We start from the raw sequence: 22,482 nt of genomic DNA on the forward strand, positions 1-22,482 counted from the left end.
GGAAGTGAGGGCAAGAGCCTTTAGTGTACCTTCCCGGGCAGGAAGGGAGGAGGCAGGGTGTGCAGGGTTAAGATGGCGCAGGGCCGGCCTGGTCGGCCGGGCGCTGGCTCCAGGTGGCCGGGCGCAGGGCTGACAGCTGCGTCCGAGGGCTCGTAGGGCAGGTGTTGGGATGGGAACGCCCGGATGGTTGGTTTGCATATGATGGGTGCAGAGCTGTTTGTATCTCTAGGGTTGGCTAGCCCTGGGGGGGAGGGGGCAGTCCCTTCAGGGCCAGCAAGGCCCCCAAGATGTCAAAGTGTCACAAATACAGAACAGAAAGGCAAGCTTAACAGACCCCCTCTCTTTTATAAAGTGAGCACTGGATGCGCCATGACCTGCACCTGAGAGGGCAGTGAGTCCAGCCTTCTTTCCGAGGCACGAATGCGGGCAACCTTCTGGGAGCAGGGAGGCCAGAGACACGGGCACGGAGGTCGGGCAAGGGGAGGAGGAGGAGAGGGAGGCTGCCCAGGGCCAGGGCAGGGTGCCAGCATGCGGTAGGTGGTGAGCAGAACCGGCTGGGAGCTTTTCTTCACGGGAGCGGGTCGTACTCGGGGGGAGCAAGCGAGTAACACCCTGGCCGGGTGGCTCAGGTGGTTAGAGCATCGTCCGGAGACGCCAAGGTTGCGGGTTTGGTCCCCGGTCAGGTCACATACAAGTAACCAGTAAGTGCATGAATGGGGGGAACAACAAGTCGATGTCTCTCTCTCCCCCTTTCTCAAATCAATAAATAAAAAAATTAAAAGAAAGCAAGTGACTAAGGATTAGTCTTCTACAAAGTAGAAACAAACTAAGTAGAGTATTCATGACGAGTTGGTAGCAGCATCAGCCAATGAAAATTCCCAGCAAGATGATTGTGGCATTCTGGAAACTGGGGTGTAGAGAAGGTAAAGAGATTTCAGCATGGAAACCTCAGGTCAGCCCGAAGAGGATGGCACTGACATTGCCCTGTGCGTGGCAACTGGGAGGGTTAATCGAGGTGACACTCAGGGCACAGCATATTCCCCAGAGGACAGAGGAGGGCGGACTGAATGCTGAAAACGCCTGCCACGAAGAGGGCCGGCCACAGCCACATGCCCTCGCGAAGCCCGTCTTGGTTTCTAAAGCCAGAGTCCCTTTTCTAATCTCACAGCACATTTTCTTGCTTTGAAATCCAGAAATCAGCAGGCCTGGGGTGCATAGCTCAGGGAGGCCAAAGGGAAACTCAGTGGCTTCAGGGTGATGAAATGTAACCAAACACACTGAGTTAACAGAGTGGAAAAGTAACCAAGTAAGCAGGCCCTGGCTCCAACAGTGGCCGCGGGATGCTGGGCAATCAGTTCCCCGAGAGCAGAGCCTGGGGGCCGAGCCACGCCCGCAGTGGGAGCTGCCCTAGGGCTGCAGGGTGTGCTGCCGGAGTTAGCGTCCTTTTGGACTGGCTCTGTGTTGGTGTTACCTGCATCTGGTCTGTGGCAAGTGGGGAGCCAGAGGTGCCCTCAAGGTTGCTGGGCCCCTGAATCTGCCTAGGTCGGTGGCTTCTGGCCAGGTCCCCCGCTTCCTTGTCTCACGGTTACTAAGCTCTCCCAGTGTGCTTCAGATGCCTCGTGGCACAGTGAGGCTGCCGGGCGTGGGAACCAGCTGCCCAGGAAGGGTCCCTCTTCTGGGCTGGAAACCTCCTTACCTCCAAGGTGTGTTGGGGGCCTTGCAATGACTCTCTGCTCCTCTTTTCCCCCTCACCCCATCTCCTACCCTTCCCAGGACTTTGCAGCTTTGGGTCCTTTTTCGTTGTGAGGGTCCTGAGTCCCCTGGCCAGCAGGCAGGAGGCTTCATCTGCTCTGCCTTGGTCAGGGCGGAGGCACTGGGAAGGAGTTGGAAGGAAAGAAGAGAAGGGAGGTGGGGTGAAAGTGGGAACGGGGGTGTCTGTGATGGACCACAGAAGCAGCAGGAAGGGGAGCCGTTCCTTTCCTGAAGTCTGGCTGGCCCGCATTGAGCTCTGCCAACAGCACAGGCCGAAGCGAGCGCTGCAGCTTTTCAGGCGGTGACATGGGGGCAGCTGCCACTTGTGCTCCTGGATGGTTCCTCTTCGGGCCACATCCACACTCTGAGAAGCCCGAGCTTCACAGAGAGGTCCTGGGGAAGGAGCTGTAGGTCGCCATGTGACAGTCTCAGCCGAGCGCCCGGCTCACAGTAGGCGCCCACTGCCAGCCACCGCAGCCCAGCCAGGCCAGCCTTTGCTGCCCTGCCCAGTGCCCTCCTCAAGTGCCCTCCACGTGGGGGTAGCGGCTACCACAGGACAGAGACCACTGAGGCTCAGGTCCCCAGGGTGGAGGGAGGTTTCCCAGTCACCCTTTCAGAGCAAGCCAAACCGGCTGGGGGTTGAGAGGAGGATAGGGAAAGCCCGAGAGGAGAGACACTAAATTCTGGCAGTGACCTTGTACCTAGGGGGTCGTAGCTTTCCATCCTTACCCTCCCTTTCTGTGTCATATACTATTGATAATTACGGTGGCGATAAAATGTCTTCTCTTTCCTCTTAGTCGGTGGTACATTTATTATTTAGTGCACAGGTTGTAGGATATTCCAATAGGAGTTGGCAGGATGAGGGATTATACATCACGCAGGAACCCAGATGCCAAAACCAGTGGAGCATTTTGTAGAGGGGGGTTGCCTGTGAACGTGAAGAGGGCGTGTGCGTGAGGCAGCCACAGAGAGGGCTGTGATGAACACGGCCTGTTGGTTTTGTCCTGACTCACTCTCTCCATGCAGCTCTGAGGGCTGTGCCATGGGACCTGGTCACCCCCTCGCTGCAGGGGTGGGCTGGGGGTGGGGGTGGGAGCCCAGCTGGGCAGATGAGGGGACGAGCCCAGCCCTCCCACGGCTACCTGTCCTGCCTGCAGACCCTGCTGGCTCCTCACTCACTCCTCCTCCTGGCTCAGCCTGTACTTCAAAGCCCGATCCAGGATGGAGCTACATGAGGTGGCAGTTCTGAGCTCCCCGTGGCTTTGCACTGCCCTGCTTGTCCTTGGTGGGTGCCGTCCAACCCTGCATAGAAGAGAAGAGAGAGCAGACCAGGTGGGCCAGAAAGAGCCTGGTGGGAGGCCCAGTGACAGCTTCAGTGGGTAGAATAGATGGGAGAGGGTGGGCCGGCTGCCCAGGCAGGGTCACCTGGCCCTCAGGGTTGCTGCCAAAAGGGGTGGTGGCAGAGGGGGGGCTAGGGGTCTCTTCCCAGGGATCCTATGTCCTGGCCCCAGCCCCCACCCACAGGCTTCTGTCTCCTCCCACCCTACCCTTCCCAGGGCAGGGTTCTTGAGGCAGCCCACCTGGATGGAACCTGAGCTCTGCCACCTGGCTCTCTGAGTCTCCATTTCTTCATCTGTAAAATGGGAGCCATCTGGGCTCGATCACACCAAGGTGTAAGACTTCCGATGTCCCAGCCCACCCACCCCCAGGCCCAGTACCTCCGCGCTGCCCCTAACCTTCTCCTCCTGGGGCTTTGCTGCTGACCCTTGGGGAGATGAAAAGCAAAGCACCCACAAGCATCAGCCTGGTGACTCCCAGGTGTCCAGGGCTCTGTCCTGTCCTCCCCTGGGGCCAGGGCCAGTGGGCTGCCCAGGGAGGCAAGGCATATCCCACAAGTCTTCGAGGCAGCCCTCCCCCTTCCCCGTACTCATAAGCCAGGCTGCAGCCACCCTGGCTGACCGGTTGAGACTGGCTGGGGGAGCGCTCAGGCATGCAGGGAGCCAGCCAGCAGCCAGGGCTTGGAATGGACAACCACCTGGACACAGCTCCTCTGAAGCGAGGGGGCCGCTGCCCTGCTCTCCGCAAGCTGGTCCCCGTCGGCTTTAGGGCTGAGGCATGGAAGCTCTTTGTCCTGTCTGGACCCCTGGTAAGGAGGCGGAGGTGAGGGGCCAGTGAGGCCGGGGGCCAGCTGATCCAGGCATGACCTGGGGTGTGCCAGGGGCTGCCCACAACCTTCCCCAGAAACTTCCCAGGTTGACCGTGTTCAAGCTGCACCAGGGGCTGCTGCCCAGAGCAGGTGATAGCAGACAGCTGTCCCTGGATAACGGGTAACGGTGGGGCCTGGCCATGCTCAGCAGGGACGTGCCTGTCCTCCTTCAGAAACCCACAGGAAGGCTGGGTTGAAAGATCTCAGGATGACAAGTGAGAGCCACCGATGCAGGAGCCTGCAGGTCTCATCAGGAGGCGTCTGCAGGGGCAGAAGAGCCCTCTGCCCTTTTTATTTCCAAAATGGCTTTAGATACATTTTTTTCCTGACCACAAAAGCTAATTGATATGTGCTCCTTTAAAAAGTTTCAGACAAAGCAAACGGTTGTAAAGAAGGAAGAGATCACCTCCAACCTCCGCACCTGGGCACCACCGCGGCTGAGATTTCGGTGGACTTTAGTCCTCCTCTTTCTGTTTATTTGTGGCCTGGCCAAATGGTTCTAGTAATGACACCGACGGCAGTATTGAATGCTCGCGTTCAGCTCTCCGAGTGCCAGGCTCCGTGCTAGGTGTCTCATGCATTCCTGCACTTTTAGGCAAGAAAACAGCAGCCCGGCGGCTAACACAGCTGGGGACGGCGCAGGAGGAGCAGCACCCAGGTGCTGCCTTCCCGGCCCTGGCTGCTGTGCCAGCCTTAGCCACACCGCTCCCTGGCTGTGGGTGATGTGTCTGGTAGTGAGTGATTTTTGCAGGTCACTGGTGTGAACACGGGTCTGGGATGGGGTGGCAGGGACTGGCAGGCTGAGGCAGAGCTGAATGGCGCACTTGACCCAGGCTGTCGCCCTCCAGTTCCTGTTCCAGATGCTGTCCTTCATGATCTATGTCGTGAGCTCGGTGTTCTGTGGCCACCTGGGCAAAGTGGAGCTGGCATCGGTGACCCTCTCAGTGGCTGTGAGTACAGCCAAGACTGTGAGGGGATGGTCTCTCCCGGGGTTCTCCCCTGGGCTTCCAGAAGAAGACGCAGCATGAGAGCTGACGGCTGCATTCCCAGCTAGGACCTGAGGCCCTCACCAGACGGGACACAGTGCATGTGGCAGGGCCATCGTGGGAGGGGTGTCTGGCTCAGCTGCCCATCAGAGCTGGGTGGCCTTGCCCCAAATGCAGGGTCCCCTCCTGGGCTCCTCCTGACAAATCCTGTGTTTTCTCCTGTGTGTGGCTTCAGTTTGTCAATGTCTGTGGAGTTTCCATAGGATTTGGCTTTTCCTCAGCATGTGACACCTTGATGTCCCAGGTGGGTGAGCCTCCTGGAGCTGGGCAGGGGTAGTAGGGCAGATCCCTCAACTGCTGCAGAAATGGTGGAGGATGGGGGCCCCCCAAAGGCCCCTTAGTGCTCCCTGGAGCTGGGAGCCTGTCAGACAGACCCGGTGGGGCAGCTGCCTCCTCCTTCCCCACCTACCCCCTAAAGACCAAGTGCTGCCAAGAAACCAGACCCTCCCCTTTGAAAGCCTGGGCAGGCAGGCAAGAGAATCCTGGAAGAAAGGGGTGGAGACAGCTCCCTGCCCTGGTGGGTCAAATGCTGAGGGTACAGAGATAGGAACCCCCTGTCCTCGGGGACCCAGGGTCCAGTGGGGGCTCAGCTACCCCAGAGTTTTAGGCTTATGGTGGACCTGAGGACCTGGGTTTGGCCCTGCTGCCACTTATGAGCAGGGTGACTTGGCAAATGCTCTCAGCACCTCCCTTGCCTCAGCTGTGATGTGGGGAATAACACTTTCCTCACTAGGTGCTTTGGAAGAGCTGGGGACCATGGGTGGACAGAATGAGCTGGGTCAGTAGCCGCTATTATAATTCTGGGGGCTGCTGAACCCCTGAAGAGGGTGCCACCCAAGGCTGTACCTAGGGCTGCCAAGTGTCTGCCACTGAGGGCCCCGAGTGGTACCTGCTATTGTGGCAGGACCCGTCCTGCAGCATGAACACTGCTAGCAGGTTGGCACTGGCTGGGCTCACCCAGGGGACAGAGAAAGCCCTGGGCACAGGGGTGGCTGTTTTGCAGAGCTTCGGCAGCCCCAACAAGAAGCACGTGGGGGTCATCCTGCAGAGGGGCACACTGCTCCTGCTGCTCTGCTGCTTCCCCTGCTGGGCGCTCTTCCTCAACACCCAGCACATCCTGCTGCTCTTCAGGCAGGACCCGGACGTGTCCAGGTACCACTCGGCTCCTGCGGGGAAGCTGGGGAGGGACCCCCTAAAGAAGCCCCCTCCAGATGCAGTCACAGGTGCAGGTTCTGGGGGACAGTTCCAGGTTAGGATTTGGGATTCTTCCTCACAGCATGCTGCTCCAGCTGCGACCAGCAGGAGGCAGACAAATGGCCAGCTTTAATTAGGGAGGAAAAAAAAAAAAGGAATTTGCATGTTATTTGCATTTGTGTCCCAGCACCAGTTGGGACTTCACAGATGCTTTTGAAGAAATGAAGTGTGCACTACCTCATGTTCCAAAAAGGAGAGAAGACTGAACCAATTTCTGGTGAACTGCACAGCTTATTATTAATTTTAGAAACATCCTCTCATAGAAATGCCTTGTTCATTTTATATTATGTACACTCATTTAGCTATTTCTTGATAAGAGAGAACTTTTTCTGACCCTCTTACAAACCACAGATTACTCCAAATTTAAGTTCCCTAGTCATGAGGTTGGGTCCTTGGGTTCCTCTTCCTCCTGCATTGGTGGCAGGAGTTTCCCTTGCCTTGGTGGGGATCTATAGGGCCTGGGGTAGTCTCTCCTCGAACCCGGGGTTCCCAGGATGTCCCCAGTATAGGAGGGCACAGCCTGGTCAGCTCCGAAGCTTCTGGTTCTCTCGCAGGCTAACCCACGAATACGTGCTGATTTTCATGCCAGCACTTCCGGTGAGTGCGCTGCTGGGCCGGAGGGGGTGGACCTACACTCTCCCCAGCCCTGGATTCCCGCTGTTTGCCTTTCAGCCCCTCGGCGGGAGCACGTCAGCCTCAGCGACTTCCCGCTGTGCAGCGAGGGTGGCTGAAGGGGTCGGAGGGAAGTTCCCTTTCTGGGCGGTGCAGATGGAACTTTGAAAAAGCAACAGAACTTGTTTTTCTGATTAGAAACCACTTATTGAAGAAATTGTAGAAAGCTTGGGGAAGAAAAATTTCAAATCATCTATAATCCTACCACCCAGTGAGAACATAGGTTCTCTTTTCTGGATTATTTCTATTCACGGGTGTATGGTTTCAAACACACATACACATATACAGTCTGAAATGAGGCCAGTGTGTGTATATTGTATTATAACCTGCTTTTTCCCTTTCAAATATGTCATTAGACCCTTGATATTATTAAATAGCCCCTCCTTTCTTCCCCATGAAAGGGGAAGAGTCCTGAGTACTAAACAAACAGCGTGCCCGCTGGGGTCAGTTCCTGAGGCTGCTGGCCTGACCGCACCTCTCCGCGGTCCACTGCCACGCTGGCAGGCCTGCGGAAGCTTAGTGGCCATGGTACTTGCCCCCTGGCAGTTCTCTGTCAGGGATGGCCGTGCCAGCTGGAGTTGCCTTCCTGTCTCTGGCACTGCAGCACCCCTGTATCCTCCAGGGCACCAGGGGGCAAAGCTCGTGCGGAAAAAGCTGGGAAGGGAATGGGTCTTGAAACTTCAGAGTGCTTGAAAGCGTGCCCAGGTCTGGCAGGGTGTGCCCCACCGCACCAATGGAAAGGCCAGTGCCTTGACCTCTTTGGGGCCTGGGCAGCTCCAGATTTCTTTTGTATCATGGAAACCACCTGAAAAGGCTGGTGTTTCTCTTCCAAGTCTTCCCTAGAAACCATGCTTTGGCTCTTCACACCAAGATGATGGTATTTTGTCAAACAGGGCCATGTACCAGGGCAGGGAAAATATCCTATAAAGTTATCACTGTGGCAACTCCTTTATCAAATAAAAGCTTATCCCGCCCACAAAATGCAGCTGCAAAATTTAATTAACGATAGTATTTACATAATGTTTACCTAACATTTGGAATGCTTAAATATGCCAAATACTGTTTTTATAGTCACTTGCATATGTATGTTTATTTAGATATTAGATATACACACATGATTTAGATATTAGATAATACACACATGATTAAAGTTAAGGGAACAGGCAAGAGACTTTTTGTAATTTGCCTAGAATCACATGGCTCCTAAGAGGCAGAGCCAGCATGACCTCAGGCGGTGTAGGTCTAGCTCCATGCTCTTAGTCACTGTGCTCCACTGAAAAAGAAGTGGAGGCTAAGGGAAGGGATGGGGCAGGAAGGCACAGGCCCTGGGCCAGGCTTCGACAGAGGACAGAAAGAGCAAGGGCAGTGCCCGGACACCCCCGCCCCCCATGCCCCTGTGCTCCACAGAGAGGGAAGGCCCTGCCTCCCTTCATGGGGCCTTAAACCTACTCCCAGGGGCTCCTGGTGGCCAGCATTGTTCAGTTCCCACCCTCTAGTCCAAGGCCACTCCCTCCAGATTCTTTTCTCCAGCAGCCAGAGCCAGGCACAGGGGTGGTCACACCTGTGGATGTGGGCTCTGGTGTGTCCTGTGTGCAGAAGGACTGGACAGACTTCCTAAGCTGATAGAAGGCCTGGGTTGGCAAGCAGAAACCCTGCCAGGCCCTCTGCTTCTTACAGAAGCCTGGGAACTGTCCTCGCCTGCTTCTTGCCCTGTGGCAGAGCAGGAGCCGAGAGGCCTCTCCCACAGGCAGGGCCAGAGCACAAATCCAGGTGAAGCCTACCTGTTGGGTCCCAGACATAGTCTGGTGAAGTAATTGCCCCAAAACTCAGATACCTAAGAAATATGTTAATGTTTGTCTGGAGGTTTTTTCATATTTATTTGTGTGTGTGTGTTTTTTTTTATGCAGGTGATTTTTCTTTACAGCCTGCTGGCAAAATATTTGCAAAATCAGGTACAGGTCCCTGGCTGAGGGGTGGCCAGCGCACTGCCCAGTTCCGGGGGGAAGGGGCCCCGGGAGCTTTCTGCCTCTCAGCCCCTGCTGAGTCCTAATCGCTGGCACAGGGGCCAGTGAGGAGCAGTGTGTCTCCAGCCTCTTTCCAACCCCTAGATGTGCCCACACTTGTCCACACCCCCTGGTCCTGCCTGCCGCATAGCAAGGCCAGGTCAGTGTTCATTTATTTCAGGGGATCATCTGGCCCCAAGTCCTCAGCGGCGTTGTGGGCAACTGCATCAACGCCTTGGCCAACTACATCCTGGTTTCCATGTTGAGCCTCGGGGTCAGGTGAGGCTGGTGGGCTTCGGGGGCCTGTTGGGGAGCACTGCCCATCAAGCATCCATCCCTGACTGAGGCAGGTCAGTTATCATCCTTGCCTCACCCATGACAAAGACTGGTGGCTGCTGGAACCGTCCAGAAATGGGGGGTCATGGGGAATTTGATGGGGACTCACCACCAAAGAGACAAGGAGAGGAGCCACTCCCCACCCTTGCCCCTGCCTGCTGGGCGAGGCGAGGCGATCCTGGGAGGGGCTGCCAAGCAAGCCATGCCTGTGCCCCTCCATCCCATGCTGGCTTTGGCAGGGGACACTCTCCTCCCAGGGACAGAGTGGGCCATCAGCTGCTGCCCTCCCCCCTCTCCTTTCCCAGGGGCTCTGCTTACGCCAACACCATCTCCCAGTTCGTGCAGACCATCTTCCTCCTTCTGCACATCATGGTGAGAAAGCTGCATCTGGAGACGTGGGCAGGTAGGGAGCCGCCCTGCTTCAGGGGGCTGAGCGGGGGAGCATCGGGGGCCCCAGCGGGCACAGGGTGTTCCTTTGGCAAACAGAGGGCCCAGTTGGAACCCCATTGGAGGAGCCCCATCCCCAACCTGCCTCTATTTCCCTTCAGGGCCCCCTTCCCTTTGCTCCACCCCTCAGGACTCCCACCTCGAAGTCCTAGGTCCCCTCATCCCATGTGCCTCAGTGCAGAGCCCTGCTGGAGACAAGCTCAGGGAGCCTTCCGCTGGCTCCTTAATCTTGGGATGGTGATTAGAGTAATAGTAATAACACAGGTAAAATCCCAGGTGTCAGCGCTGGGCTGAGTGCCCCAACATTCTGGATCTCAATTAAATTGCACAACACCTTACTATTCCCATTTCATTTACACGGAGGAAACTGAGACAGAGAGGTTAAGTAATTTTCTCAAAATGCCAAAGATGGTAGATAGTGGGGCCTGGACTCAAACCCATGGCTGTCTACTTCTCGGCTTCAGGTTCTGAGCTTCTCTGCCTCTTGAAACCTAACTCTGCAGCCTGTGGACTCCACTTCCAAGCATTTCAGGAATAGCTCTGGGGCCCGCAGGCTCATTCAGGCCAAGGCAGGCCTGCCTGGCCCTACCCCTCTCCAAGCCTGCACAGCCCTACCTGCTCAGCTAATCCCTTTGCATCCTTGATCTCATGCCATCCTCCCAACAGCCTTTCTGGGAGGCAGGGCAAATATAAGGACTCAAATTTCCAGCTGAGGAAACAGAGCACAGAAAGGGCAGGGTACTTGCCCAAGATCCTGTGGTGTCGTAGGCGGAGTGGGAACCCCCGCCTGGGCCCGAGGCTCCCATCCCGAGCTGCTCTATGGCATGAGCTGCTCTATGGATTTTCCTGGGAGCTGAAGGCCAAATAGGAACATTTCTTGTTGTGCATTTGCCCTGTCCCTACCCCTTCCTCCTCCTCCCCCATCAGCACTGGACCAGCTGGCACGCCCTGAGTAAAATGCCAAGTGCCTGGACCTGTTGAGCTGAGCTCAGGAATGGGCAGAGCCGAAGGCCTCAGGGGACCCAGCAGCGGGGGCTGCTGCTCAGCTCTTGGGGCTTCTGTTCCTAGGCTGGTCCATCCAGTGCCTGCAGGACTGGGGCCCCTTCTTCTCCTTGGCCCTCCCCAGCATGCTCATGATTTGCATTGAGTGGTGGGCCTACGAGATCTGGAGCTTCCTCATGGGTATGTGGCAGAGCAGGGTGGGGGGACCATGTGGGTGGCTCACGCAGCTCAGAAGGCCCCTCCCCGGTAGGTAGTTCACCAGCCCAGCCCAGGCTGTCAGTTGCTCCCTGTCTCCTGTCAGTCCATGAGCTCCCAGAGGGCAGGCCTGGGCCTTTTATGTTGACTCCCAGCACTGCCCTGACACTGAGTGGGCACCCAATGCAATGAGGTCAAGTCAATGAGGGAGCGGGAGGTGGAATGGACATGTGCATGAGTATGAGTGGGCCTGGCAGGCGTGGGACTCTCACCTGAGCACTCAGCGCAGAATCCAACCAACCTGAAACCCAGAAGACCAGTGCTGTAGTTGCCCCCAGAGACCTTCTAGTCCAACCCTGTCCCCCATTGACAGATAGGAAAACCAAGCCCCAAGAGCAGGAGAGACTGTTCAGAATCACACAGTGGCAGAACTGAGACTGAACTTGGTTTCCTGCTCTTGGTTCGGTTCTCTGTCCACACATGCCACATGCTTCACAGAGTCCAGCTTGAAAGCCAAACCTTCCTGGGGAGGACCTGCAGAAAATTCCGTAACACTGGGCAGGATTTTCCTGGGAGTTGAAGGCCAAATAGGAACGTTTCTTGTTGTGAATTTGCCCTTCAAAATCATTTACCCCTTGGCCTCCAAAGCGGAGGGGTGTTCTGTCAGCCCGGGTCCCTTAGCTGGCTTCAGGGCCGTGCTCACTCTTGCCCTCCCACAGGTCTGGTCAGCATGCTGGACCTCTCCGCCCAGGCCATCATCTACGAGGTGGCTACAGTAACCTACATGGTGAGGCTCCTTGAGGGGTGCCTTTGCCATGCCCTCCACCCCGACCCAGCACCCCTGTTGCCCTGGGAGCAGTTGTCACTCCAAAGACCATCTCTGTCTCCTGAGGGACCCTCTCAGACCTCCCATGCCCATCAGGTGCAGGGCTTGCCAGATTCACGCAAGCTACCCACAGCCACGCCCCTGGGGGTAATAGTGAACTCATATGATGTTAGAATTCTTTTTAAATTAATTAACACCATTTTTAAATTGGGAGATTTTACATCATAATCTGGATTTTTGCATTTTCTTGAAAAATGGGACATTGTATTTAGCATTATATTTACCATGTTCCCACACACCCTTTGGAGAAATCTGGGTGACAGTGTCTGTGGGGCGGGTGGGCATTGCTCTTTTCCAAGACTGTCCCTGGTGCCCCCCTTACTCCAGAGGCATGGGCTGTCCCTTGTTACTCATGTACAAATCTGCCTGGCTTCTGGGGCATGCGGTCTGTGACCCCAAGTTTAAGCAAAAGATTCACAAAAATCTACTTTATAAGGTGATTCTTATTTTTACAGATGGTTTGCACTGAAAAAAATGTTTTCTTACAGAGAGCTTTTCTGGCATACTTAGGGCCATATTTGCCTTTTAAAAATTCATTTACTCATGAGGTTTTGGGAGCACAATGATTTCGACTGCAAGTCAGGTCTGCTTGTGACAGTTGAAGTGGATGGGGACGGCGATGCTGGCCCACTTGGGGTATCCGCACCCCATCACCCAACCTCAGATGAGGTGTCACCACCTGCTTTCAGCACCCTTTTCTCATGCAGCCTCCCTAGGGTCCATCCTGTCTCCACTCTCCCCGCTCAAGGCCCAGGTTGGAGGGCTGGAGGGCTGCTTCATAGCCAGCCTAGGCCTCTTTCTGGCGCAGGAGCCACCCCACCTCAGGGTGGAGGGTGGCTCCACTGATAGCACCTTCTTATCTTGACCCCAGGTTCCCATGGGACTCAGCATCTCTGTCTGTGTCCGAGTAGGGACGTCCCTGGGAGCTGCAGACACCGTGCAAGCTAAGCGATCGGCCATCTCCGGCGTGCTCTGCACAGGTGGGTGGAGCCCTCTCCTCGGGTGAGGGGACTTGAAAAGCCCCGGAAAGTCAAGGGCCTGGACCAGGGCAGGGCCTTGCATGTTGGGGGCAGGGCTAGCCTTGGGAGCAGACAGGCTTACTTTCCAAACCTGCTGTGCCTGCTGTCTGGTCCAGAGCAGCCCCTGTTGATACGTTGACGGTGCCTCACCCCACACTCCCTGAGCAGCAAACATCTCTCTTGCCTGCTGTGCCCGTTCTGCACTCCTTCCCTGCTGCTGGGTCCTTGGGCCCTTGCAGGGACAGCTGCCACCACTCACCTTAGTGTGACACGTGAGGCTCTTCCTCCCCGGGCGTCTCCCCCCAGCGGCCCAGGATCTCTGTAGGCTTGCCCTCCCGGCATCCCCAGGAGCTGGGACCTGCCCATGCACCTGCAGGAGGAACCAACCTTGTATCCTTCACATGGCTCTGCTTCCAGAGGCCAACAGGTTCAGATCAGCTCCTCTGTGGAGAGCGGGGCTCTCAGGCTTCAGACAGCATTGGGTCGCCTAGGGGCAGCTCAAAGCACAGGTCACCTGGCCTCACGGGCAGAGTCTGGTTCAGTCGGTGGGAGATGAGGGTCTGAGAATCTGCATTTCTAACTTGTTACCAGGTAATCTTGATTCTGCTAGCCCAGAAACCCCACTTTGAGAACCGAGGGAGGAAAGGCATTTTATATGTTGTCCTTCCTACAGGATGGCAGAAGAATGTCATAGTCCAAATGAGTGACTCTAAGGCAGGGGCTCGGGGCGCCCAGTGTGCAGGGCCGGCTGACCTGTGCTGACCGAGCTGGACTCCCTCATGGGTTGTGTTTAGCCAAATGCACTTCCTTTGCCTCTTTCAGTTGGCACCTCGCTGGTCATCGGCACCCTGCTGAGCCTCCTGAGAAATAAACTGGGTTATATTTTTACCAATGATGAGTAGGTAATCGGTTTTCTTCACTGACTTCTGGGAAATGTCACAGTGGTTTGCCGCCGATCCTCAAAGATTTGTCACATGCCTAGCTTGGCCCTGGGTCCCATCACAGCAGGACTGGCCCTGGGGAGGAAGCCGGTGCCTGCGCTTGTCCCCCAGGTTGCGGCCTCCACCACTTGCTTGTCCAGAGACAAGACGCTGACCGGAGGCAGTACAAGGCTGGGGGTCCTCTGGAGTGTGGGAAGGCCCACAGATGTGGAGAAACTCGGCAAGGGGTGCCGGGCTTGTGAGGGGTAACTACCTCTCTTCCCAGCACTTGGGGGAGGTGGTGTGATAGAAGGAATAAAACTAGGTTTCTGAGGACATAGCCACATGTTGGTGCTGCTAACGAGCGCCCCTCCCGCTGTCCCGCAGGGAAGTCGTGGCCCTGGTGAGCAAGGCCATGCCCATCTACGTCGCCTTCCAGCTGTTCGAGGCCGTCTGTGTGAGTACCGAGGAGGACTGGCCGCCGCGGGCTGGGCTGCAGCAAACCCCAGGGCTCCCTCACCTCAGCTCCACTTCTCCTCAGCACAGGGACTGCCCGGGCCTTCCGCAGCCCCAGCGAGGCCAAGGGTGAATGCGGGCACAGCACGGAAAACGCCGCGCAGTGTAAGCTCGCACGTCTTCCTCCCTCCCGGCTCCTCACGAGCTGGGCTGCCCCGTGCCCCCGACTGGCCGGGCGCTCGGCGGCAGCCATGCCCTGCGCTCAGGGCACGGGGCATTTCTGAGAGGGAGCGAGGCAGCCCAGAATACAGAGGGACCGGAATTTTCCGCTCCTTGGACCACTGAGGGACGGCTTCCATTTAGCGCAGAGCTGAATTCCGTGAATTTTAAAAAGCATGGCATAAAAAGAGAAAGGAAAGCCTCGTTCTGTAGGCGGGGTTTGGAATCCTGTGTCTTCTCCTTTACACCCTGAGCTTATCCCCTGCGTGGACCCAGCAGCTCTGCGCAGGCGGCCGCCCCGCCAGCAGCACAGGTGCTGTGCTCAGAAAACAGCCTGTCGGGAGAAATTACATTTGAGGCAGGTCTTCCCGTAGGACTCAGAGCACACTGTGCAGCTGGCTACATATTCTAGAGTTTTCCTTTGAATCCAGCTGGGCACTCGGAGAACATTCCTGGAGCTCAGCAGAACGGCTTCCTCTGGGCTGTGTTCATCGTATCCATAGTTCTTATCACGGAACATGAAAAGAAACTCTCATGGAATCTAGTATTGCTTTTGCCATAGGGTATTGTTAAGGATACTATTCATATTTTTCCTCTTGACCTCTGACAATGGTGGGGAACAGCTTGGCAGCTCTCAAGAAGCTAAGTAGCCTCCTCTCCAATGGGCAGCACTTCTCTGCTCAGTTGGACTCTCCAGGAACTTGGAAACAAATGTGCAGCCAGCAATCGTCAGGGCCTTACAGCCTGTGGACCTGCACTCTGTCATCTTTCCTCCTGGATGTATTTACATTATTCATTCATTCATTTATTTATTTAATTTTTGTTTAAAATATTGCAGATGCCCCTTTTTCTCCCCAATGACCCGTTCCACCCCGTCCCACCCCCCTCCCCAGTCCTCTCCCCACCATTGTCCGTGTCCTTGGGTTGTGCATATATGCACATAAATTCTTTGGTTACTCTCTCCCCCTCCACCCACCCGCCCCCCTCCATCCCTCTGACATTCGTCAGTCTCATCTATGCTTCCATGTCATTGAATCTATTCTGTTCATCAGTTTATGAAGTTCTTTAGATTCCATGTATAAGCGAGATCATGTGATGTTTGTCTTTCTCTGCCTGGCTTATTTCACTCAGCATAATATTCTCCAGGTCCATCCATACTGTCCCAAAGGGTACAAGGACCTTCCTCTTTACAGCTGTGTAGTATTCCATGGTGTGAATGTCCCACAGCTTTTTATCCACTCATCTCCTGATGGGCACCTGGGCTGTTTCCAGATCTTAGCTATTGTAAACTGTGCTGCTATGAACATAGGGGTGCATATATTCTTTCTGATTAGTGTTTCAGGATTCTTAAGATATAGTTTTAGAAGTGGAATCACTGGGTCAAAAGGCAGCTCCATTTTTAATCTTTTGAGGAACCTCCACACTGTTTCCCACAGTGGCTGCACCAGTCTGCATTCCCACCAGCAGTGCACTAGGTTCCCTTTTCCCCACACCCTCGCCAGCACCTGTCATTTGTTGATTTGTTGATGGAGCCACTCTGACAGGTGTGAAGTGACACCTCATTGTGGCTTTAATTTGCATCTCTCTGATGATTAGTGACGTTGAGCATTTTCTCATGTGTCTCTTGGCCATCCGTATGTCCTCTTTGGAGAAGTGTCTATTCAGGTCCTTTGCCCATTTCTTAATTGGGTTGTTTGTCTTTCTCTTGCTGAGTGCTATGAGTTCTTCGTACCCTTTGGAAATTAGCCCCTTATCAGATGCATCCTTGGCAAATATGTTTTCCCAGACCCTGGGGTTCCTTTGTATTTTGAGGCTGTTTTCTTTTGCTGTGCAGAAGCTTTTTAGTTTGATGTAGTCCCATATGTTTATTTTTTCTTTTGTTTCTCTTGCCCTAGGAGATGTATCAGTGAAAATTCCACTATGTGGGATGCCTGTGACTTTACTGCCTATGTTTTCTTGCAGGGTTTTTATGGTTTTGTGACTTACATTTAAGTCTTTTATCCATTTTGAGTTTATTTTTGTGTATGGTGAAAGTTGGTGGTCTAGTTTCATTTACATTAGGATTCACTCTTGGTGTTGTGCATCCAATGGGTTTTGACAAATGTATGACATGTATTCACCATTACAGTAGAGGAATAATTTCATTACCACACAAATCCTCTGTGTACTGCAGGCTCATATGTCCCCTTTTCTCCCCTAACCCCTAGCAGTCACTGATCTTTTTATTGTCTCCATAGTTTTGCCTTCTTGAGATGTCATATAGTTGAAATTATACAGTGTATAGCCTTTTCTGATTGGCTACTTTCACTTAGTAATATGCATTTAAGGTTCCTCCCTGCCTTTTCATAGCTTGATAGCTCATTTCTTTTCAGCACTAATACTTCACTGTCTGGATGTACCACAGTTTATCCACTCACCTACTGAAGGATATCTCCATTGCTTCTAAGTTTTGGCAATTATGAATAAAGCTATAAACATTCTTGTGCAGGTTTTTGTGCCGACATAGTTTTCAACTCTTTCTGTAAATACCTGGGAGCATGATTGTTGAATAGTATGGTACTATTATGTTTTTAGCTATGCAAGAAATTGCCCAACTGCCTTCCAAAGTGGTCATACCAGTTTGTATTCCTTTCAGTAATGAGGATTCCTGTTGCTCCACAGCCTCATCTGCATTTGGAGTTGTCAACATTTGAGACTTTAGCTATTGTAATAGGTGTGTAGTGGTATCTCACTGTTGTGTTAATTTGCAGTTCTCTACTTATTTGTCATCAGTATGTCTTCTTTGTGGCTTGTCTTTCCATTTTCTTACCCGTGTCTTTAATAGAGCAGACGTTTTTAATTTTAATGAAGTCCAACTTATTCATTTTTTTCTTTCATGGATCATACTTTTGGTATCATACCTAAAAAGTCATCACCAAATCCAAAGTCACCTAGATTTTCTTCTATATTATCTTCTGGGAGTCATATAGTTTTGCATTTAGGTGTATGATCCATTTTACTCTTGTGGAAGGTGTAAGATCAATGTATATACAGATGGTCCCTGACTTACAATGGTTTGACATCGATTTTTAAAAAATTTATCTTTATTATTGAAAGTATTATAGATGTCCCCTTTTTTTTCCCCACTGACTCCTTCCACCCCACACCTACCCCATGCCCCAAGCCTTTGCTACACTATTGTCTGTGTCCCTGGGTTATGCTTATATGCATATAAATTCTTTGGTTAATCTCTCCCCACCCTCCCCACCTTCCCTCCGAGATTGGTCAGTCTGTTCCATGCTTCTATGTCACGGAATCTATTTGGGGCCCTTGTGAGGGACTCAGGGCGGGAGACGTGGTGAGGAAGCAGAGGCGGGAGCCATGGTGCTGTTGTCTGAGGTTGGGAGCCAAGGGTGCAGGCAGCCTGCAGGAGCTGGGAAAGGCGAAGACACAGCTTCTCCCCGGGCTCCTGGCAGGAACCAGCCTGACTTTAGCAGAGTGAGACCCATTTGGACTTTCAGTCTCCGGAACTATAAAATAATAATTGTGTCTTGTTTTAAGCCACGAAGGCTGCGGTGATTTGCTACAGCACTAATAGGAAACCAACACACCGCATCTCTGACTGAAGTTAGTCGAGTCTCCCAGACCAGCTGGCAGCTGGTCACCAATTTTACCTGTGCTCTCCAGTGTGGCGATAATGGTGTGGAGGTGGAGGCTGGGGCCCTGGAGTTGGGTTCGAAACGCAGCTACTTTGTGTAGCACTGGGCGAGAGCCCGGCCTTCGGGCTCAGTCTTCTCAGGGAAGAAGGGGGCGGAGAGCACCATCCTCGTGCTGTGGGAGTTCAGTGGCCCGCACGACCTCAGTTGCCCAGAGAAGTGCCTGCTGCACGAGTCACCAGAGGCCCACGGTTGCTGACCCCCACCCCCCTGCCTCCTCCAGTGTGTCTGTGGCGGAGTCCTGAGAGGAACCGGCAGGCAAGCCTTCGGAGCTGTGGTCAACGCGGTCACGTATTACGTCGTTGGCCTCCCACTGGGCATCGTCCTGGTCTTTGTGGTCAGAATAGGAATCATGGGTATGTAGTAGGAAGGAGTCAGGGAGGCCTGGGTGCTCTCTGGACACTCCCCCACGGTCACCCGTTTCCTGCAGGCCTCTGGCTGGGCATGCTGGCCTGTGCCGTGCTGGCAGCCGCTGCCTTTGTTGCCTACACTGCCCGGATGAACTGGAAGCAAGCTGCGGAGGAGGTGAGTTTGCAGTCTCTGGCCTCGGGACACTCTCACCTGGCCACGCAGGTGAAGTGACTACTGGCCAGAAACGCCCAGAGCACAGTAGGCTCAGCAGCAGTGATCTGTGGGGCCACAGAGGGACCACCTCGGTGTCCACACCGGCTCCTGTCGTTGTAATTGGACCCCAGACATGCCAGTCCAAGCAGCACACTGTCGATGACAAGGAGACCTTCCTTAGCCAGCCAGCGGCTCGACACCCTGGCAGGGCTAGTCGGCCTAGCCCCAGCCGTAGGCGCCGAGCGTGCGCCGACAGGAAGAGGGAATAGATCGCAGCCGCCAGCCTCGTGGAAAGGCCAGCGTTTGCTTCTCAGACACAGACGAGGCCCGGCGGCCCAGCCCGAAGGCAGAGCACAGAAGGGAGTGTTCTCTCAAAGACCCCAGTTCCTAGCAAGGTATGGCTTTGCCCCCGTGCGGGGAGCAAGCCATCTTGGCATGTAAGATCATGGTAGACCCTGATTAAACAGCACACTTTAATCCCTAACCCCCACGCTGAGCCCGTGAGTGTGCGCTCTGCCTGCCATTTGAGAGGCCTGCGCGGGGAGGCTGAGGCACCACTCCCAGCCAGCGAGCTTCTGGGCGTGAGCTGAACCCCTCACCCCCTGCCGGCAGGCGGAGGGCAAGCAATCAAGGAGAGGCAGGCCACTCGGAGTGCTAGGTGGCAGGTTAACGCACAAGACAAGTGAGGCTCGTCTGAGGCAGCAGCTGGACAAGCAGGCTCTGCACCGCCCGGCAGAGCCTAACCGCATGCGGGAGCCGGAGCTGGAGCGGCGCGCCCAGGCCGGCTCCTCTCACCGCAGTGCTCTCAGGCTGTGCTCTGGGGCCGCGTCTGGAGTAAGCAGAGCACACGTTCCAAGCACAGGGGCGGGATGGGGGCCTGCAGTCTGGGGCCCAGCTCCTGGGCTGGCGGGGGGCAGCAGGCTGACCCAGGCACACTCTCTCCTTCAGGCTGAGAAGTGCGCAGGTCTGCGGCAGCAGAGCCCCGGGCCCCGGGCATGTGCCGTCCCCAGCCCCAGGCCCGAGAAGGCCGTCACAGCTTCAGGTAATACTGTCAGGGTGCTTCTGCTGGGTTCAGACGGGAATGGCAGTGGCAGGAGACTGGGACAGAGCAGGCCCGATCCCCTCGACGTGAGCATGACGCACTGAGCCCTGGGGGACACACTAACGGCCTCCCGTGCCCAGCCTGTGAGGCAGCGAGCAGTGGCCAGTGCTCGGGTGAGGAAGCAAGGCTGGGAGCTCAGGTCCCTTCCTCGCTGTCCCTCAGGGAAGACCCGAGCTGGAGGGCTACAGTGTGTCCTCACCCCTGAACTGTGGCCCGCGCTGCTGGTCTGGGCAGTCGGCCTGTCTTGACTAACGAGGGGGCGCTTCCCCATCTCCCGCCCTGCCCTGCATGACAGGCCCCTCTGGCTTATACCCAGTGTCTGTGATGAAATAACAGCCCCTGCTCAAGGCGCTGGTGCCCACCCGCCCCAGGCTTGTCTGAGTGCCAGGCACGCCCTAGACGGCTCCAAGCCCTGTTGTCCCAGTGGCCGCAGCCCAGCCTGGCACCTTGATCCGCGCAACAGGGAGCAGCTGGCTAAAACTCTGGAGCCTAAATTGCCACACAGGTGCAGCGTGATCAACTAAGCATTTAATATGCACTCTGACATCACATGTGAGTGACACTTGGTGCATCACATGTCCTGACAAAGGAGGGTCAGGCAGGAAACTGCCTCTGACCGCTTCACAGTAACGTTATCTGCACGTAAGATGCTTTCCCATTTAATCTTCTCTGGTGATCCTGGGGCCGAGCAGGCCGTCCCCGCACAGGCATTTTCCATTGCAGATGTAGAGGTCAGTCCACCAGCTCTGCAGCAGGCAGGTGCAGCCAGGTGGCCACCCCAGCACCCGATTCCCGGGCTCTCCACCCTGCCCAGCACTGCTGAACTCGCTCATTTGCCTCTGTAGTGGCTATGAGCAGCTCCCCTGGCATCACCCTGACAACGTACTCAAGGCCTGAGTGCCATCTGGACCTCTTCAGGACTCCAGAAGCGGACCACGCCCTTCCAGCTCCTCCCAGCACACTGTCAGGGAAACAGCTGGCCCTCCGTAGAGGGGCGGCTCTGGGGGCGGCATCAGCCACACTGACAGTGGGACTTGTCATCAGGATCCTGACCTCCAGGGCAGCTTGAGGACAGCAAGGAAGCCAGGAGTGGCTGCCCCACTGCACGCCGAGACCCGCAGGCCCACCCTGCAGAAGCACCAGTGGGATCCAGTGCAAGGTGACACTTGGGACCACTCCTCAGAGGACCTTCAGCCCATGCCTGCCGACAAACGGTCCAAATTGTGCAGACTGACGTGTCTGTCCTGGTCAAATGGCTCTCTCTCCTCTGACCTGGACGGCTGTGCTGAAGACATCAGCTGACAGGCAGGGTGAGGATCCTGGAATGGCCACTGTTACTCAATAATGCAAACGGCTTCAAATTGGACATTTCAAATCAAAACAAAAACGATTACATTAAAAAGTTGTGGGGAGCCGGCTGGCTGCCCCTCATGAATAGTCTCCCTGGTAGGGTGCTGCCCTGGAGTCTCTCCAGGGGCTCGCCGACCCTAGCGTCGCCTTAGAGAGAAATCTCTGGCACGTTGACCCGCAGGGTGGGTCGGCAGAGCTAGCACCTCTGCCTCCTGTAGCTTAGTTAAGATTACATAGTATCCTTTGCTTTAGGGAGTAGAAACCCTGCACAAAGACCTTGACTTGGAGACAGAGTGTCTAGACAAACAAGAATGTTTGTGCAGAGCAGGAACTGGGTAAAAGGTCACTGTTTTGGGTATTGTGGTCTGGGTGCACTATAAAAAGCTTGTAATCAATAAACTCGGGGCGCAGCCCGGCTCAGCTCAGCTCAGCTCTGCCTTGGCTGTAGCCCTCCCGATCCCATCCTTTTCTATGAGTCTTTCTTTTCTAATCCTCACCCCCTCAATCAGGTCCTCGTTCGCCTGCCGGCTGGCCCCGGCAAAAAGTAGGCATTTCCCAGCCCATATTCTGTCCAGTCTGTCCACATCTTTTGCGAAGCTCTGAAAAAGGGGCCCGTGGGCCAGACCCCCATCTTTTGCCTGCCCCCACAACTGCTGTGAGACCCACCCCACCAGGGCAGGCAGGCTGTCCACAGACCTGTCCTCACCTTCCCGCCAACCCTTTCCTTCCATCGGCATTTTCACTATCACAGACCTTGAGAAACACTATTTTTATAGTAGTAACATATCCGCACAAGGGCAGTGGAACCCAGCTCACTCTGCCACAACCTCGGGATGAATTCAGTGTTGACTCGAGTTCTAGGATGCTTGTTTTAAGGCCTGGTGAGCATTTATGGGCTCCTTGCTATACCAAGCCGCATACCACCATCGAAAATAGAGGGCATTCTGGCCTCCATGGCCAGTCCCTTCAGCATCAACAGCTATAAACATATTCACCAATAAACCAGATTTATTGATCAAGGACAAGAGAAAGAAGGAAGCAGAGTCTAACTCCTGCTCCAAAGTGTCAACATGCTCTGAATTCATCTTCAGGCTCTCAGTGTCCATACAGACATCCCAGGCCTCCTGCTCACAGGAAGGCACAGCCTATATCCTAGTCTGACACAAACACCTTTTATTAGTGAGCTTCGGGCACCCAAATCAAACACCTCGGTACAGAGCCTGGCAGTTTCCCGTCGTGCTCTACAGCTCACAGGCATTGAGGAAAGGGTTCCATACTCAGGTGAACTTCGGAGACACATGAGCACTTCGAGGGTCCTTTAGGACTTGGGTATTTGAACATGCCGGTGCCCTCATACA

At 54.9% G+C, this 22,482-nt stretch overlaps 1 protein-coding gene and 1 long non-coding RNA gene across 8 annotated transcripts; one reads left to right on the plus strand and one right to left on the minus strand.

Annotated features, from left to right (window-relative positions):
- Positions 1 to 2,541: 2,541 nt before the first annotated feature.
- LOC308568983 lies at positions 2,542 to 3,653 on the minus strand. Its single transcript, XR_014000537.1, has 4 exons — positions 3,489 to 3,653; positions 3,333 to 3,403; positions 2,895 to 3,054; positions 2,542 to 2,680 (listed from the first exon to the last, which is right to left on the minus strand). It is a non-coding gene; the product is annotated as an uncharacterized lncRNA (long non-coding RNA).
- Positions 3,654 to 3,707: 54 nt separating this feature from the next.
- SLC47A2 (solute carrier family 47 member 2) lies at positions 3,708 to 21,590 on the plus strand. Of its 7 annotated transcripts, XM_081162321.1 has the most exons (18): positions 3,708 to 3,898; positions 4,807 to 4,908; positions 5,180 to 5,248; positions 6,008 to 6,156; positions 6,813 to 6,855; positions 8,838 to 8,882; positions 9,115 to 9,212; positions 9,575 to 9,672; positions 10,785 to 10,898; positions 11,633 to 11,700; positions 12,671 to 12,779; positions 13,641 to 13,716; positions 14,126 to 14,195; positions 14,285 to 14,359; positions 18,332 to 18,464; positions 18,539 to 18,633; positions 19,621 to 19,714; positions 20,620 to 21,584. In XM_081162321.1, the coding sequence occupies exons 1-18, from the start codon at positions 3,743 to 3,745 to the stop codon at positions 20,841 to 20,843; spliced, it is 1,818 nt and encodes a 605-aa protein (XP_081018447.1). In that variant the 5' UTR covers positions 3,708 to 3,742; the 3' UTR covers positions 20,844 to 21,584. The 7 variants fall into 7 exon arrangements, with proteins under 7 accessions (XP_081018447.1, XP_081018448.1, XP_081018449.1 ...); XM_081162322.1 differs by lacking the exon at positions 14,285 to 14,359 and having other exon boundaries at positions 20,620 to 21,590; XM_081162323.1 differs by lacking the exon at positions 14,285 to 14,359 and having other exon boundaries at positions 20,498 to 21,585.
- Positions 21,591 to 22,482: the final 892 nt, after the last annotated feature.

Source organism: Miniopterus schreibersii, assembly GCF_964146895.1.
Source record: "Miniopterus schreibersii genome assembly, chromosome: 16".
In the NCBI taxonomy this organism is placed as follows: domain Eukaryota; kingdom Metazoa; phylum Chordata; class Mammalia; order Chiroptera; family Miniopteridae; genus Miniopterus; species Miniopterus schreibersii.